General features: G+C 37.8%; 1 protein-coding gene across 1 annotated transcript in view; it reads right to left on the reverse strand.

The window, feature by feature from the left end:
• The window catches only part of GRIK2 (glutamate ionotropic receptor kainate type subunit 2), a 347,507-nt gene extending 327,601 nt beyond the window's left edge, over nucleotides 1-19,906 (reverse strand). The window contains exon 1 of the mRNA XM_041414905.1: nucleotides 19,674-19,906. Coding sequence (XP_041270839.1) covers nucleotides 19,674-19,788 — 115 coding nt within the window. The 5' untranslated portion in view covers nucleotides 19,789-19,906. The remainder of the gene's footprint in view (nucleotides 1-19,673) is intronic.
• Between the last annotated feature and the right edge of the window lie 287 nt (nucleotides 19,907-20,193).

Consider the following 20,193-nt stretch of genomic DNA (forward strand, 5'->3'; position numbering starts at 1 on the left):
CTTAGGCTCAATATGTCCGCGAACACCCTTCTCCCTTCCCCACATGGGATAATCTACCCTGAGTTGGTTTTCCCTGAAAAGAATCACAGAATCATGGTTTGGGTTGGAAGTGACCTTCAAAGACTATCTAGTCAAACCCTTCTGCAGTGAGCAGGGACATCTTCAACTAGATCAGGTTGCTCAGAGCCCCACCCAACCTGACCTAGAATGTTTCCAGGGATGGAGCAGCTACTGCCACTCCAAGCAATCTGTTTCACCACCCCCGCAGTAAAAAACTTCTTCCTTAGATCTAATCTAAATCAACCCTCTTTAAGTTTAAAACCACTACCCCTTGTCCTATTGCAAGACACCCTACTAAAAATTTTGTCCCCATCTTTCTTACGAGCACCGTTTAAGAACTGGTAATTCAGGAACTAGACAGGGCTTGGTATTAAGCTTTCTTCCCCCACACATCCCTACCCCATACTATTTGGTTTAGGGTTTCAACTGTCTCTTTCTGTATGAGATGGACAGACAGACTTGTGAACAGTGACCTACACAGGCACACTGTAGAATAAATCCAGAGTTTTATAAGTCTCAAAACAGAATTTGTTTTTTCTGGATTCTATAGCAATCAGGAGGCATTTGTCCAAGTCATGGATGAATAAATTAAACAACACTGGGTTCAATACTGAGCCTTGGGGGACAGCATTCATGACAGGCCTCCAACTAAATCCTGTGCCACTGATCTCAACCCACTGGGATCTGCCATTCACTTCCAGAGTTTACTTATGACAATACCCTGAGAGCAATGCCAAAAGCCTTGCTGAAGTCCAGGTGGACAATATCCACCGTTCTCCCCTCATCCATCCAGACAGTTGTCTCATTGTAGAAGGCAACCAGGCTGGCAAAGCATGTTTTGCCTCTGATGAATCAATGCTGACCACTCCTGATCACCTTGTTTTCCATGTGCTTGGAGATGACCTCCAGGATGAGGCATTACATCACCTTTCTGGGGATTGAGGTGAAGCTGACTAGCCTCAGGAATACTAAAATTTCTGGGTCTGTGTCACTTGCAGGATCTATTTCTCCACAGGATACCATACTTGTATAATTTCTCTTTTGTCTTACAATTTAAAAATACACTGACTTTTGAATTAGTATATTATTTGAATTTGATATTCCAAGTTTCTTGCAATACATAAAAATGTAATGCATAAAGTAAATGTATTTAACTATTCAAAGCAAACCTGCATTAGTTTGTCCACTCAAAATATTCCTCTTCTCAAAAATGTTTTCAGTTAAAAATATTTCTCTTTACATCTATAACTTGTGCAGTTGCATTATTCCATAAATTTCAGATCATGATGATCAATTGCTAATAAAACTATGAAACCATTCCCTATTGAACAAAGTGAACAAAGTGAACAAAGTGACTATCAATTTAGGCTATATACCCAATGCATTTTTTGCCATAAAACAGGTTTGCAAGTCTTAAATGGTTTCATATTCCTCTAAACCATACTAAGAGCATAACATGAATATTTTAAGCAGCTTAGCTTTGATTTAAATATATTTACTCAGGATATGCTGGCAGCATCCCAAAATGCAGTGTAATACCCTTAAAGCTGGCAATCCCAAACTCAATTTAAGAGAGCAGATAATATGGACTAGCAGCATTAAAGCAAATAAAGTCAATTAACGGGAGTTTTTTTCCTTAATTTGTTTTCTCTAGCTTGAAATTGCAAAGGATGGATAAAGCTGTGGGATTAATGAAGAAAGAAATTAATGGAAATGGAATATAAAACAAAAAATGGAACAAAGAAGTCCAGGAGCTATTATTCATTACTCAGTTCTTAAGGTTTAAAATTGTATAGCAATATTCTTTTAAAGCAGCCACAGTGCAAAACGGAAATTCCACCTTTGGAATATTTCAGACATCCACCAGCATATTCTAAGAGAAGCAATATGTTAATTTGAAAGCATTTACTTCCACTGAAAAATAAATTATTGAAAATGTATTTCTAGTTATGGAAAATAATGTTTACTGTAAGAACCCTTCCAAATTATCTGTTCCTGAGATTTCCCTCAGACATAAAAACAAATTCAATTCATTTTTAAAGGAGTTATTCAGGCTGCTGTATGTGCATATTGAGATGTTGGCATTTAGGTGTTCCAAGATCGAGACAAGAGGAAAACAGCCAAAAATAGTCACAGAATAGTAACACATTCCACAAGTGAAAACAAATGCTTACATTATTTAGTTACTGCTTGAAGATATTTCATATTTTCCTGCCTACATTTCACCCAGCTCAAGAACAGCAAAATAATGAGTTCTGATCATATGATGTTGTCTACAGTTACACTGGAAAACTTTTATTATTGAAAGTACTGCTGAAACATGACTAATAATTTTCCATCACCCACTGATATTATGCTGTAAACATAATAACAGTAACAGTAAAATTTTGCTGTTAAATATCTATATTTCCAGTGATATTTAAAAAGACAAAAACAGTCACTTCACCAGGAGAGCATTTCCCAACAATTCTATAACACAGCTCATAGGAGGTTCATTCTAAAGAACATTCTAGGCATATGTATATCCATATGCTTTGTTTCAAGACCCATCTGTTTTGATTTGATCTATATGCTTCAAAATAACATTTATTTTATGAAACATACAGCGAGTGAAAGGGTCCACAATACTTGCTTTGAACAACACAGGGATTCCTTGTAAATCAGTTATATTATTTGGATATATTTTCATAAATTTGCCAGGGAAATGGCAGCATTTTTTCTGAAGCTGGAAGTTGCATTAGACTTCAAACCAAAATTGTGAAGTTAAGATGTAAAGCAAATTTTTCATTATTATTTCTGTGAATATTTAACTTCTGTATTACTGAAGTCATTCATTACAGTCTCTAAGTCATTGAATGCTGTAATTCTAGAGTGGATAGGTATTTTACTAGCCTCAAGTAATCAGATTTAAGCACCTTTGCAGAATTGTTTTGTTTCACACTTATTCAGCCACATAGGGTATCGTTTTCTAAGACAAGTCTGTAAACACATAGAATCATCCTGGATTCAATAAAACCCTGAACTTGAGTCACAATCAAATAAATTATTTTCAGATTCTATTTGTTTACAGATGCATATTTTGACTTGTCCTTAGCATTTCCTGACTCTTTAATATAATGTGAGCAATTAATCCATCAAACTCTTAGATTCCATAAGAGATAACCTTTTCTGTTTACAGCTCTTTAGCCAGCTATAAAACCCACTGCAAGAAGACTGCCCACCTTTGAGGTTACGTCAACAGTGCGTTAAAATGTGAGGGAAAACCAACCTCCCAGCAACCAGAGATTCAATATGACAAATCTGAGTGAAGAAAAGCTTCAATAACAAAGTAGCAGTAAAATCAACTACTGTCATATATACTGGAGTCATCAGCCAAATACCAAATAATGGAAAAAAATATGGAAGGATTAATGTCAAACATTAACTTTTAGAAGCTCTCTCAGAAAAAGAATCAGATAATGTATGATCCAGGGTGGCTCTACCCCCAAGTTCATGCCCAAGCACAAATAGCAAGTGTGGAAAATGCAGTCAGCGTAAGAATCAAAGATTATTTCTTCAAACACTGAAAAAAAAACATTATTGTAACCAGACTGAGGGAGAAGAATTTGGTTTAACCAGGAAATAGATACCTTATTCATGTTGACAGATTCGTAGGAATGCTGACTCAAAACCAAACTTGAAGAATTTAATTTAATAAAAAAACATTACTTTATTGTGGATCAAAAAACCCCAAAGACAAAAGGCACACCAAAATACTCTAAAGACCTAACCAAAAAAAAACAAAAAACAAACACCAAAACCTAAACATACACAGATTCCAAGCCTACTCACATGTAAAAGCCAAAAGTTTTTAAGTGCAAAATGTAAGGTCATTAAGCAAAACCTACTATTATTGAGCAGACTTGATTTATAAATATCGAGTTTATTCACAGGTAAAAAATTGTTTGTTATTTTGATCAGACCAAAAAGTATGTATTGTACATTCCAATAGGTGTACCCTAATTCAAGGGCAACAGCACAGGGACATGATACAATATGTACCTCCTATTTCCATAAGTAAAAACAGTACTTAGGAAATGTTTAATCTTCTGTGTGGGCTTTTTTCGTCTCTATCACTTCATGTGGAAATCCTATGACCTACCATGACAACTGTTAAAATGTGATTCTAATGCTTTGCAAAGTACTTGCAGGAATTTTACATCACTACTGAAAGAAACTGAACATTTAATATTATTATTAAGCAGGATTAGGATGGATTTAAGAATGTTTTGAGAAATTACAGGAAAGTGAGACACCCAGCTCTGAAACACAGCCTTTCCCATTGTAATCCAACAGATGCACCTGTAAAAACTAATGTAAAATCCAATTGCTGCATATGGCTGACAAGCATTCTTTTTAAAAGAACTTTATTTCATTTATTTAACAAATTTTCAGCATTTATCAACATCCTAAAAAATAACTTCCATAATTATTGCTAAATTCCCAAGAACTACAGGTAGGGATTTAGGTATGGTACTTAAATTTGTGTTCTTTTAAAATAATATTTTGTTTTAACATGATTGAAGTTTCTCTTGTGTTTGTCTGGTCATTACCAACATTTATCTATTTACTGGAGTTGCATCCAGTCAAAAAGGCAAGGTCATGGGAGATCCATTTCAAGAAAAGATAAATTAGATAGATAACACAAGATCTTTGACCAATGTTGCTTAAGAGTTATTCATAATGTTAATATATTATATATATAATATGTATAATTATCTCATATTTGTGTCATCAGTTTTATGTATGGTTATACTTACAGCTCTTTCTTTTATACAAAGGAAATAGTTCTAGAAAACTGACACATGAAGAATCTTGGTCTATGGATGAAAACTCCAACTGCTTAAACTATACAAACATAATGTCTTTAATAAAATATCAACACCTTCATTTTTTTCCATTAAAATTGTGAAAAATAAAATACAGCTCTATTCCATGTAACCAGTGAGCTGATTGTCCTTCTGAGCTTTGGGCTCTCAACAGCTACTGGGCAGCTGTGAGAGTACTTTGAAAAATAAACATTCTGATCAAGGTAATGATCGGCATGACCTACCTATTTAACAACGGCCAACAGTTATTTTCTTGTGCCACAGTAACATTTCTCAGCAGCTCTGTTTGAGTATAGCATGAAACCATGTTCTGTAGTTTCTGCACTCTTAAAATCTTATTTTCTTGTCTCTAAAACTTTATATCAGTGCCCAGAAGGAAAGACAGTTTGGCTTTGGTTTGGGGTGTATTTTAGTTTGAGGGTTTGGGTTTTTTTAATCATTTGTTTGGTTGGTTTAATAAATAAGATCAAAGTACTCAACTCCAAGTTTCCTATAAACTTTTTCATATTTTTACCCCAGCTGAACACATTCTTCTTTTGAGAGAAATGAGATAAGAAGCTGCCAAGTTAGATGGTAGCTTGCATAGCTAAAAACACCATCCTCCATATCTCTTCACGCCCGAAGGCCATGCACTTCACTGCTGACACAAAACTCAGAGAAGCAAAATTGTCAGGACTCTGTTTAGTATTTTACTAAATTACGTTGGAGATCTCCAATGACAACTTCAAATCTTTAAATTGACTCTTTCTTCTACATAAACGCTGAAATACCAGTAAAAGGTGTCATATGGCAAGGAAGAATATGGAATAGTAATGGAACAAGGCAAAGTAAATACTTGGTAAAGCAGTATTCAGCCAAAGACATTCAGCCCTGCAGCAGAAAAGGTTGTGGAAGGGTAGTAGTGAAATATGATCATGGAAATGCAGATTATTTGTCTTTTTGCAGTTGTCAATGAAAATATAGGTGAATGTAGTGACCGATACTTTTTTTTTAATATAATAATTTAAAGCACTTTTTAAATGGAACTTGAGTTTATTTGAAAAAGTTTTATGCCACTTTGTGTTACTGAGCAAAGTATTTCCATAAGACAAAAAGGAAAACATTTGTTTGCTACTGAAAAAAACTATTGCAAATATATATAATGCAGTAATCAGGATAATGGGGTTTTTTTAATATGATAGCACTTTTTACAGAAGTTTTAACATTTTACAGAAGTTTTAACATTAGTCCTTGTTCTGAAATAATCAATGTGTTAAAAAAACTCCTAACTGTGAAGCAAACAAACCTAACTGGTTTTCTTAAAAATATGAAATTCTATTGAAAGGTAACTAATTTCTAAAAATATTGAAAAAAAACTTTTGTTAAGAGAAGTAATTATAAAACATGGGCTATAAATATTTGAAAAATCAAAAGCACTGCAGTCGTCTACATTTCCAGGTCACTAACACTGTAACTATGAAATATTGTACTTAGGGCATTTAAGAGCTCATAAAGCATCTGAAAATCTTAGCATACCCCTATTCCTTGCCAGCCCTGATAGAAATTTTTCTGAAATTTTGTATAACAGCACAAAAAAGCTTTCACCAACCATAAAATATTTCATTAAATATCTAGACTAACCCTTTTCCAGTTCCCCTCTCACTTTGCTTAACACCGCAACTACCCTTACAGTGACACCAAAGTCAAAATTTTCTGGTTATCAGTGGCTTTATTTTCTCACAAAATACACAAAATTAGTTCCCGTTTATTAATTCAATATGAGAGATATCAGAGCTATATGAACTCCAAACCTTAAACTACTATTTTATTACTCCTTCAGCTTCTTGGTCTTTAAAATTATGGTTCAACAGGGTATATTCATGGAATTAAAATCTCATCTGGCTTTGCACCTACTAACTATATTTGGGCAGTTATCCATGTGGGTAAGCTTTTGTAGAAAATGTGCCTGATGAAATAGGGGAGTCAAATACAGAAGTAATGATAATAATCTTCCGCCTCCTCAGGAATTCCCATAATTGAACAGCAAAGAACTAAAAGCTCAGCATATCATGGTTCCTTATAATCAAGACCCAGAAAACTTACCTAGAGGTTTGTTGCAGTACTGTAGCTTTAATCTAACCAAGAGATTAAACTGTAGCAGAAATGGAGTTCACTAGGCTCTACTGATTTACAGCACTGCTAGCTGAACCCTGAAACATTGGCATAATTACCTCCTCTTAAAAGTGTAGTGAAAGGAAGTTACTATGGTTCTCACATAGGTAAATCCTCTACAAATGAATATTTCCCTTAGACCAAGAATATTGGTCCATGGCAAACAGAGTTGATGTTTTAACAAGTTCCACTTCTACATTTTAGCAGTTGCAGTGGGGTGTTGTTGGTAGGAGCATGTATATGTCCCCAGCTTCGTTCACAGAATTTAGCATAGAAAATTCTAGTGCTCTCTTTTTTTTTTTTTTTTCTGTCATAAATATGCTTTACTTAGTGGGTTCCTTGCTAAATTTCATGGTTTCTTTCTTGATTTTTTATTTTCAAGACCACTTTGAAAATATTCACGAAGATCACACCCTGTGAGAACACATTCTGCCACCTTCACAGCTCTTTGCTATCCCAGGCTCACACTACTTGTCAGGAAACAGATGGATAATCATTATGAGTCCTTCCATCAAAGACCCCTGATGCACCCTCAGGCACTTCTCCTGGTTTACATTAATGACAACTCCAGCAAGAAACATACTCCCACTTTTTTTTTTCCTGCATTTGGGTCACCACAGAACAAAAAACCTATGTGCACACATTCACAGAGAGCCATACTTGTAAAATCATTGATGCCTAGTTCCTTTGTTCAAGTCACAAAGAAAACTTTGTGGCATTCAAATTATTGCCAAAAATAAGCAAAAGGACTTACCATCAAAAGTACAATAATCAATTGTTAGCACGGATTAGGGAAAATATTTCTGTTTACTTTTTTAAGTATACAACCACAGTGGAGTAAAAGACAAAGAGCTTCTAATTTTCTATCCTTATAACCATCAGATGGGTTCTGGTGAGTAAAACACCAGTTGTCTGCAGAAACAAAGCTGAGAAGGCTTCCAAAAACATGTGTTACAACTCTTATAAACTAGAAGATGACAGTAAGGACAAAAAAGGAAATTATTGTGAACAGACTGCCTGTGGACACATGACAGCTAAATACAATAGCTTTATCCAACTCAAGCATCTTCCCATGAATGAAAAGAGTAAAAAATGCTCTGAAAAGCAAGCCACACTCCTTATCTGACAATAGGGTATAGCCTTATCTTAAATTACAACAAAAGTAGTGTTTAATGAACATTGATGATCACAGAACGACGCAAATGTAGAGCTCAATTTGAAATCTCCAGTGTCTAGACACAAAAGGTCACAAATGGACAACACTGAACATGCTCTGACTGACTAATGTTGATTTGATCTTTAAATGTGACTTTTCATTGTTTAGGCAGGTTTGAAAGACATTATAAAATCTGATTTAATGTGTTTTTGAACACATTTTTCTTAGCTGTATCACAGTCACACAGTAAGTTTCTGCAAGCATATTGAATGTCGTGAATGATAGAGTCTGCCGAGATCTGAAGAGATAAGCCTTAATAACACTCATATTTTATAGTCTTCCTTCTCAAGGACATCCGAACAAACACATATAGCATTACTGAAAGGAAAACACATGCATCTTTCACAAATTTCCATTTTCTTCCCTCAGTTGCTTACAGATGAGGTATGCACAGGGCTTACCACTTCTCCTGAACTGACCCCATGCATGTTTCCTTCAAGGCTAAGAAAAGATCAAATCTAGGCAAAACCAGATTATTTAACTATGTTTCTGCTCTTTATGTAAACATCATACTCTATATTCAATGACAAGCAAAGGGATTTAACTGAGCAAATTCTTGGGTTTAAAAATAAAGCAATGATTACTTTGTTGAATTATCAGATCATTTTGTCAATTGTTATCTTTATGTTTGATTTTGACTAGACAGAAACAAAAATCTTACTATTTGCACAGTTGTATATGGCCTTTTTAGGCAAACAGTGGGGTTTTTTTTCATTAACCTTCTTCAATTCCTTTCTGTTATTTATTCAACACTGATGGCCTTGAATTCATATGCTTTATTTTTCTCAAACCACCTCCATCCCACATAACAACTTTTTTTCTTTCAACCAAATGAAGAGAACAGTGTTGTCAGGACTATCTGGGAGCATGTCCAAGTAGTTCATTGACTGAAATAGATCAGCACCTCAAGGTATGAAGGAAAGTACCAAAAACAGCTTTGAAAATTGACTGGTTCAAAACCACAGTTGTTAAAAAATAACAAGACATACTCCCTCAGTACTTCATTTTTTTCTTTCAAGAAGAAGAGTACCAAATTTCCCCTCAAATTAGCTATGAACAGTCATTGGCCTTGCATTTGAATTGTGCACAGTAATATTTTCAAAAATCAGATTTAGAGAGTGAAACATCAAACTTCCATTGCTGAAGGGACTAAAAGCATATATGGTTGCCTCAAAACACCAGAAAAAATAGGTATATTCTAAGCAGTATATGAATACTTACTTAAAATGTGTAATCATTAACTTGAAAATGTGGCTGGGGTAAGGTGCTTTATCATTTGAAAGAAAAACCCCTATTTTGTTAGTGTAGCATACATGAAAACTGTAAACATTGCTGAAGAGTAGAAATCAGATACGCAAAGAGGTTCGATTCCCTAGGGCTCATTCCTGATATTGGTTTTAAGTGGCACAGTAAGAAAAAATAATGATGAATTTTAATACTCAAATGCATGTTGATAATTTATTAAAAGTTCTCTATGACATTTTTAAGCATTTATTTAAATATTTGCTATTAAAATGCATAAAATGTGAACATACATATTCCTATTAATATATAATATATAAAACCAAAAGCCACTGATTAAGCATTTTAAAAGAAAATTAATTCTGCTCTTTTAGAGTACCTTGTGTCATTCTAATATTCCTAAAGTACCTTTTTACCCAAATTCTAAACGAATAAGTATCATGGAACTTCTTTTAAAGATTTTCTGCCTTGTAGGATAAATGTTCCAAATATCAATGAAGTAATTGCTTTAGAAAATAGTTTTCTCTTACAGAATATGTAATCTTTATGTTTGCTACTGTTATTTACATACATTTATACATAGTACAGTGTTTCTGGTTGTGTTACAGTATTTGATCAGTAAAACAAGTTGTTCTGCTACTATTGAACTACATTAACCAGTGAGTATACCATTTTCAATTTTAAAATCAAAAGCAAAAAGCACCATCAGTCAAATTATTTTTATCATGTTGAATTTGTTTTACAGTACATGCCTCCATATTATTAAGGTCAATAATAAGTGAACAACCATTGTAGGTGCAAAAACAGTAGTGCGACTTTAAAATATAATTGGGGAAAAAAATTACAAGGAAAGACTGGTTCTGGAATTAGCACCTTTGCTAACAATAACCAGCACAGGTGGTTTGACTCAAAGAGCATTTTACTCAACATCACTATGGACTTAATCATGCAACTTAGGAAGAATACTCCATCACCAGCTCATACAGGCATGACTATATCTAGGATAAACTGGCAAATAGACATGAACTTTTAACACTATTTCTTCATTTGAGCATGAGAGAAATCTAAGCCACTGTTTTTCTAAACAGCATGCTACAGTTTACAGCTTTGATTCTTATTTCCACTTCATATTAACATAAGCCACTCAACAGAAAGTTAGAGGACAATCAGACCTCAGACATACAGCAAGTTATCTTATTCCAATATTTGATCTATAAATTATTGTTTTGAATCATTACATATGAGAAACTTTACACAATTTCCTCTCATCTGTGGTGTAAATATAAAAGCATACTATCAAAAATCAACTTTGCACTAAACTCTCAAGGACTGTACATCCCTGACAATCTCAGTATTTGGTGTTGACTGATGATTGAGCACTCACACTAAAAATATAGGTAGAAACAGAAGATTTAATTGGTTTCCAAGTAGAATAACTGGTTTCATCAAAGTTTTGCAATCTGAACAGTTGGGGCAGGACTGAAAATATTTGCTTACATGCTTAAAAAAGTGAAAGTCAAATTTCACAATTGTGAGCTATGAGACTCAGATTTTCTTGTAAATGTTTCATGCTTACTAGTGTAATTATTTTAATTATGGACTCTTTGGTAAATCATGTCCTAATTGTGCAACTTCTAAATAACAGCATAAATGTGAGTTGATTGATATAGCTGACATATGTTTAGCTCTTGAGCTGATTGAAATAGCTGGTATATATTTAGCTCCTAGGGAAGGACAAAAGCCCAAATGGATGGCAAGTTCAATAAACTCATCCTTAATAAATTTACCCAGATTATTACCTAATCATAGGTATAAATATCTTTATTTTTAAGAATTTTTTTTTACATTCAGTATCAATTACCTTAGGACAAAAAAAAAAATTTAAAGTAATAGCTATTTCTATATTCAGAGAAAGGTAACAATTTAAAATATTGTACTGGACAGACATAAGGAACTACATATGAAAATGGCACAGCTTTTCAGAGTGAAACATTTCTACACCTTTTGAAGAAAGCCTGATGAGCTTGATTCAATACATTTCTGTAAAGTCTTCAGTTAAATATACGTGTTCACAAACAGGTCCTTATTTACAGGACTAACTATGATTATCTATTGTGAAAACAAGCACCACCCACTTCCTGGCAAGGTTTTAGTGGAATGAGTGAGCAGTCCCTGATTCAGCATTTTTGTATTTTCTTGTCAGGAAGAAACTGATGACACATTTATATATTAATCTTTCCCTTCTAAATGTCCATCTGAAAAAAAAATTAGTTCAACATGTCATGATAGACACCAAAGCCTGGGGGGAAAACAAAAATCCCCACTCAGTCCACTTTGACTTGCCCATATTGCTGATACCATGAGAGACATGGTTCATCTAGCCTAACTTAAGCCATCTAAGACTTATCCAGCTTAAGTCAACCTTGTCTAATCCTGCCTCTTTCACTCTCCAAATGCTGCAGAGGAGCCCTAAGGCATGGCTTAGACTAGGAGTTTAGTTTCAAGACAGAAATGAAGACTTCTAGAATTTTTACTTTTTCCACGGATTTTCCCAGAAAGTTAGAAAAACAAAGACTTTCCAAGAAGGACCAGAAAAAAAAAAAACCATATTCAAATATACATTCCTCTTTCATATAAGTAATCACTTTCCATTTCACCATATCAAAATAAATAAGGAAAAAGACAAAGTGCAAGGAATGGGACAAATAACAGGATCAAGGTACAGAAATAAATAAAAAAAAAAACATATTTTTCTTTCAAAATTATTCTATTCTTCCATGAAACCACATTTTGCCATTTGTCTGTATATATATGATGCTAACCTTTAGCTATACATATTGAAATCAGATAGTATGTTTTTCAAATTAGTAAACAGAGACACACAGTAAAATATAAAGACGGAAGAACAGAAGAGAGGGGAAAAAGAGTAATCATAATTTGAATTTAAAAGGACATCAAATCTCGCAAACAGTTTCTGACAGTAAAGTAAGAAAGCTCTCTCTGGACTGTTCTTCTGTCTGTTATGAAGCCTTATACAAGAATTAATGATTCTAACAAAGAGGTTTCTTTCATGACGGAAGACTGACACTTTCAACACTCCTAGTTCAACTGCCTTCAAATCAAAATAACTTTTTTAAAAAAAAAATAGGTTTTAAAGAGTCTGTGAGTAGAAATACTAATATAATAAAACACACATTCAGTTAATGTGCATTCATGTATTTCTCCAAAAATTAAAGTGTCTGAAACCCATAAATGAATTTTCCTTCCAGTGCATGGATAACAAAAAAGTTTACTGTGAACTAAGAACAAACTGTGATCTAAACTCTACAGTGTAGCTGTGCTTTAAACTACTACTACTGTAGCCTCCACTCACAATACCAGTGAATCACAATGGCAGTGAATCACAATAGCAGGGAACTACATTGTCTATGCCCCAGGCAGAAACACCTGGAAATGGAAACACTTTAAAAAATCTGTTACCTAAAAATGTGTATTTCATTTCAAAGCAACGTACCAAAAACATTCCTAGATTAGTTACTGTGTTTCAACAGCATTTTGGACTAGAAGAAGAATGTTCAAGGAAATCTGAATCATGACTGATCCAAGTCACTTGCAAATTTTGATGCAAGCCTAGCTCTGCAGCAATGCAAAAAGAGCAATCCTGACTTGAGCATTTACACCCATTTGTCACTTCTAAATTTTGCCTAAAGGAAAAAACAAAAAAAAACATGGTGGTTTTAATTCATTAAGAAGTACTTTTAAATTAAAGTTAAATTATGTTTTTGAGTTTGCTAATTGTTTTACATAGCTCTACTATAACACCTGCTTTATCCAAATCTGGCTGAGCTCCAGTATTGGAATAATGATCACCACATGTTTGTTCTGTATTCTTTGCATTACTGAGAGCTTTGGCTGTTTAAATTGAAGGTGTCCAACACTATTGTTTTATAATAAAGGAACCAAAGGCTTTGGGGCAAAATGGGGCAGGAGTGAGGAGAAGAAAGGGGGGAACACAGCATGGATGGCACGGGACACGCACAAAATTATAAGTATTAATATGACAGTGATCTTTGAATCTCCATATTCCAGTTCAGATGTGACAGCATAATGACATTGTGTCATTATGTTATCATGCTGTTTAATCTAATCTTCCAACATACATTACAGCATAACACTATAAAAACCTTATTCAGGAAATATTAATTTGCCTTGCAGATTGGGAAGTATGGAAATAAGACACCCTCTGTTTTCTCTTTTGCATTATTGACATACCTTCTAGTAATTGTTCCTCTGAAAGAGATTAAAGAGGATGAAGGTTAAAACTCAGAAAAAGACAAGGTAAATACATTAAGTAGGGTACAAAGATCTGTTTTATTTACAAAGACTATAAAATGTTTGGTTTACTTTTTTCCCTGAATTGGGGGGATTTTCTCTGGCATAAAATAAATACATAAATAAATGGGGAAAAAAATCCTAAATCTAAACTAATAAAACTAAACTCTAATATTTGAACTTAGAAAAATCTCCTTTTCTATAGTTTTTTTATCTCTGGTGGCAGAAAGCATTTCTTTCAGCAACCACATTTAAACTGGAGGCATTACTTGAACATTGCATCCCTTCAAAGGACAAGCAGCAGTCAGTAAGAAGCAAGTTATCAGTAAGAATAAGCAGTCAGGAAGAATAGGAAGAATACAAGCAACCGTGTGAAAATCATTTTACGAGACTATTGGCGTTCCAAACACTGGGTGAAAGGATCTAGGGATATTCCAGAAAGCCCACACGAATGAAAGCTTTCTTAACCTACATTAAATCTTGATAATGCAATAATGAGTATTTTAAAAGGATAAGTCTAATTCCCCTATCTAGTGCAATAAAGACTGTATACAGCTAATCAGCTTTGCCCTTTCAATTAAACTCGTCCAGGACTTTCTATGTAGTCAGCACCCTGAATGAGTCATTAAAATTCTCGTTCTGTGAGAGTTGTGTGCAGTGCACCGTTGTTTCTAAATTCCATTAAATCCAAACGGTCTTTATCGCCCCATGACCACTGTGACTTCAATCAGCCAATTTAATTACCTTACAAAATTGTCAGCAGAAGCAGCAAAGAAAAACAGGAAGGGTTGTGACGTTATCAAATTGAAATCTTCCTCTGTGCTGTTTAATCTAGACCAGTCAATAACAATGCTTCTCACCTCCTTGCTGCCTTCCCGAGGCTCTTAACCTTACTTTTCTTTCAAAGATTCCTGTTGTTGTTTGTAAGACTGATTTCGAACTCATCTTCTTGAGGATGTTAACAGATATTGAAAGCTTCTTCTCCTTGGCAGTAAATTTTTCATTGGCTCTGAATGCTGGATTTGCCAAGATACAGACACCCCGAGGGCTGCCATGAGAGTTTGGCTTGCAGATTTTCATCACACTCTTGATCTGAAGGCAGACTGCCTTCCCCACTCAAACAAGATATGTACATTTTTTTTTGTTTCTCTCAAATAGAGGCAGAAACCTCTAAACCATTAAAAGGATGTCAATGCAAAATCTAAAGGAAAGAAAGTACACATCCAGGAGGGTTAATGCAAGTCCCTTAAGAAAACTCCACTCGATTACCCAGCAGGTATTTTTCACTTGACCTCTTGTCTCACACATCTGCACAGAGCTAGTTCCCACTGCTGTGCCATGACTTCACTGGTTTTAATCACTACAATTTTAAAATGGTCTCCTGAATCCCAGAACCATGTGTTTTGACACCCACTGTCACTTCCACAGGCAGTGGATGCAATGAGCCAACCTCTTCTCTGGTTTTGCCACACTTGAGCTCATTAAAAACAATTATATGAAGATAAACTCAATCTGTTTGAGACAAAGGAGCTCAGCTAAGTGTCATGTCAGATGAAATCCATACTAAATCTTCACAGAGGAAGACAAACGTCTAGCAATTTCTCTCTGGTTGTTCCCACAAAGGAGTTGAAAAATGAGGGTGATTTTTCCTAAATCACGAAGAGTACATGATTTTATAATGTTTGATTTGCTATGATTATTATTTTATGTAGGGCAACAGGAAAGTGCTAGCCTTCATTAGGACTTGGTGTAGTATTTTTTTAGAAACAAAAATATTTTAAAAATAGTCAGTTGTAAGAAATGCTTCTAGTGAGAGTTCAAAACTCTTCCTTTTTCCTTTGAAAAGTTTTCCTGTCTCTCTTGGCTTTCTTTTGCTTTTAAGCTGGAAGAAGCCACAAGCGCTCACACACCCTTCCTTTATAGCTCATTGTAACACAAAACATTCCACTCCCTCTCTCATCTGCTTCAAGTCAGCCAACTCCAAAGCACCAAAAAGTCAAAACTACAGGTATATGCCTCTACTTGTCTTTACCCTTCTCGAATGTCCTGAAGAAAATAAAACATCACATAAAGTGGGTTAAAACTTATCAGGTAAGCGAGCACCCTGCAGTGAAGATCTTTAGTCTTTCACCACATTTCCAGGAATAATGAGAGCAAATACAGTGGCCAAACCTCTTTCACCTTCCGGTCACAGGTCTCTCTTCACACCTTTGCTGTAGGAAAGAACTGCTCACAGCAGTAGAGACAAGGCCGGAAACGGGAAGTTTAAATAAAAAGGGCACTTTAGAGCGCTCCAGACTTCAAAGCACTGACAATCAAGCTCCATATAGTGGTAGTAGGTGGGTTGGGGGTGGGGGGAAAGGCTTTTAAATAGCCCAGGTTCTTACTGCCTTGGGCAAGACAAGGTGTGGGTTGCTGAAAACACAGGTGAGCAATTACAGGTGTTTGACAGCTCTTAATGGCTTGTTAATTCAGCATTTCGGGGACAAGGTGTTGAGATGCCTTCAGGAGGTAAAGGCAGACCTAAGAAAAGCAGCCCGACGTGCCTTGCCCCACGTCGTGGGAAGAGGGGCCGATCGGCTGGGCTCTGGATCCGCCGAGGTCCCTGGAATTTCTTGGGAGCAGCTGTCATGGGTCTGAGTATACACAGGGGCAGTGAATCGGAAAGCTGCGAAATGTGATCCCCGATAAGGTAAAGGATGTGCCGGCGGTCACGTATTTTGGCTTTTGTTCAGTGCCAAGTGATAAGGAAAAGGTTTCCATCACACTTAGCACAGCGGAGAGACAAATACGAGGCTGCTGCTTTTCTCCCTCGTCAAGGTGGGATTTATCCTTTTATCCGCATCAGTGGTTTAGGGCTGGTCCCATTTGACACCCTCGTGTACCGTATAGACAAACCTCACGTTCAGCGTTCCCTGGGCTCGCTTGTGGGAAAAACTGTTCAGAAAGGACAAGGGAAGGATCTTGGTCGCATGCCCCATGAAGCAATGTGGCATGCAGGAAGGGTGCCTGGTGTGATGCCCCAATACCACGTTGCCCAACTCCAGCAGCAGCAACAGGCAGGTGTCCAGATGCCTAAGCAAGTGTCGCTGGAGAGGGAACGGTGCCATCGCACCAGCCTCTCTCTGGGTTTGCTCCATAAGGTACAGACTGAAATAACCTCCAGAATTTGACAAATAACCCAGGCGGTTCGACTTCCCTGTGTGGTTGCTAAAAGGTAGCTTCAGAGAGAGAGGGAGGGAGAGAAAGGACATGCTGGCTAGTCCCAACAATGAGAGGAGCCGTGGGAAGGACAATGCGAATCCATGGTGGCTAATTTGCACAGGAGGAATGAGGGGGCTGCAGCTCTGGCAGGCTTCAAGCTCTCCCCTGTTGCCATAGCACTGCTGGCTGAGGAAGAAGAGCGGGGGCTGGCAGGCTGCCTTCTGGAGGGAATCTCCTCAGCTCTCCCTTCTCCTCGGGAAGGACTCCACGGCATCGCGTCCTCCTGGTCGCAAGGACGTCCCAGAGGGACTGATAGCACGGGAACACAGAGGGGGCGGTGGGGAATTCCCCCTCAGAAATAACCAAAGCTTTTCCGCAGCTCAATCCCTGCTCCCTCCCTCTACCCTGCTATGCCCTGCGCAGAGAAAGAGATGTTAGCCTTTGGAGAAGGCGTGGAAGTTCTCTCGTGGTCACAGACAGAGTGAGTTAGCCAGGATTAAGCTAAATCCAGACTCCTTTAAAACACAGATGTGCAACAGGCCCGTATAAGAATGGCAAAAGTCTTCCTGCTCTTTTCACGTCTAACATTCTCCACAACAAAATAAACTTACCAATTGCTCCCCACCTACTTTTAATGTTCAGTGATGGTTTGGCGACAATTCTTTCCAAATACAGAGAAAAGCAGGCAGAGATGCAGAAAGGGATTTCTACTTCGCTGCTACAAACAGCGGAGTGAATACAACTCGTTGGCCAGCTGTGTGACCAGAAGGCAGCTGGGAGGGGAAGTTAGCCCAGTAAAACATACGCATGCACAACCCTGTCCCTGGGTAACAGAGATGCGCTGCATCACCTTTCAGCCGCGGGATAATTTATTGCTCTAAGCTTGCCAAAGCGCTGCTCTCTAGGGCTGTCTCTGAAGGTACACCGGACTAACAGTTCCGAGGGAATGCCCCTCTACAGAAGGAAAGTCCACCTCTTGCTAGAGCTGTGACCAGGAAGGTGTTTGTTTACACAGCTATACCTGAAAGTAACTCCTCCTAACCTGAAAGAGGCTCCTAGAGACAGACTCTCGGAGCCCGTGGAAAGACAGACAGCAGACCAGTGCCACATTACAGGCATCCTAGCATTAAATTCACGGCGATGATTATGGATCAGACTGATTGCAAAATAGACCCTACAATGATATACGGGCTCGTTTAGCCATGTCCAAAGAAACAGGCATTCCTGAGGACGGTTGCTAAGAGCAACGTGCCATAAGCACCACCTTTAGACCAGATGGAAGCAGAAAAAAAGTGCTGCTAGGAATTCAGATATTGGTAACAGCCTGGTGACTTTTTAATCATTACTCACCTTCCCCTCCATATAAAACTGTGTGCGGGGGTGCTGAATTAAATTAAAATAGATACAAACCAAGGTATTATTCTCAGGAAAAGGCAAGAGATTTCTGTGCCCCGAAGAAATGGATGCAGAGGCTGCCACAGTTTATCGCGGACAGCGGGAATGAGGGAGATCCGCTCTTCCTCCGTCCACCCGTGCTGTCGGCAGACACAGAGGATGCTGCTTGTATGGGGGAGCAATTTTCAGGCTGTCCCTTCCTGGGCGCCCCCCGCCGCGGCTCGCCCGCGGTACCCGGGTGACCAGGAGGATGCTGATACGGGGCTCTCATCGTCTCTCGCCCCGGACTAGCACCGAAGGACATTCCCCGGCCGCACAGACCCCTTCGGACCCACTTTCCGAACTTTCCGTCCTGCCCTTCCTCACTGCAAAACTTCTGTAGGGGATGCAGCGGCTGGAATTTGTCCCTCGCTTGCTTGCTTAGACACACGAACATGCGCGCTTGCACAGGCAGAGCTCTTAAGGTTAGTGCCCTGGTCCAGCTGGATAGCCTTTAAACTGTAAACCCTCTCTATTCTTGAAATGTCATTCTGATCTGTTGTTTTTTTTTTTTTTCTCTTTTCTTTTTTTCCCAGGAGAGGGAGGAACTCCTGCAACTTTCCTCGCATAGAAAAGCTGTGCTTTTGAAAGGTGCCGCAAAAGCTCTTCCCCGAGCACCGCTCGAGACATAAATAATCTCTTCTCTAACCCTAAACGCCACTCAAGTGTCAAGCAAACAGACAGATTCTTCAAGGGAAATCAGCCCAAAGGTCTCAAATCACAGCGTTACGCCCGCACGGGATCGGCTCGGGGGGATCAGACGGGCGGCCGAAACTTAACAACTACTTGACAGATTTTCAACTGATCAATCACCGCATTAGCCATGCTTTCCCCTACTATGGAAACAATAAAGCAAAACAATGGAAACAATTACGAGGAAACCACACAAGCTGCGCAGAACCTTAGGCAACCACGTTTGCCAGTCTTTTTTCTATTGTTATTATCATCACCATCGTGCCGTTACTACGGCTACAATGAGCAGCAGAGACAGAAAAAAAAAAAATCACACAGCAATTCATCCCTCCGGATGCAAAATAAAGAGGGACTTCGCTGCCTGACTCCGGTAGCACGTCCCAGCTCTCCCCCAGCATCCCCTTCTGAGTCAATCCTACGCATATCACATTCAGGCTTAAACACACAATGAACAAAGTGTCGGGAAATCTTACCAAATCTTAATACATGTGTGGTTCCTTGAGAATATCCAATCCACAGTAAGCAAAGAAGGAGTCTAATGGTGCATCTGAAGACTGAATTAGTTACAATATGGGAAATAATCTTCATGATGTTTCTATGCACACACGCGCTGCCTTACTTCCCCCTTCTAAGCCGTCAGGTTTCCCGGTAGGGTGAGAATGAGGATACGTAAACTGATAGCCCTCAGACACGATCACGGCATGGTCACAGAGAGCAGAGAGTCTACGCTTCCCAAACCCATTAGCAATCCCTGCATGTTCTTCATTCACTGCGCCAAGGAGCAACCTTCAACTGCAAGGAATGGTGGGACATCCATGTTAGTCGGGGGAGAATCCTTGAGAAATCCAAACACACACGGTGTCCAGCCGAGTAAACCTGGGAAGCGAGAAAGGAGGAAAATCAATAGGTAATCCAGCTCGAGAGATCGCTGAGGTACCGCCACACAGCGAGCGCCCGCGTTTCACTGGCGAAGCTTTTGCCGAGCTCCCATTC

This window comes from Onychostruthus taczanowskii, unplaced genomic scaffold (genome assembly GCF_017590055.1).
Source record: "Onychostruthus taczanowskii isolate IOZ18803 unplaced genomic scaffold, ASM1759005v1 scaffold48, whole genome shotgun sequence".
Lineage (NCBI taxonomy): Eukaryota > Metazoa > Chordata > Aves > Passeriformes > Passeridae > Onychostruthus > Onychostruthus taczanowskii.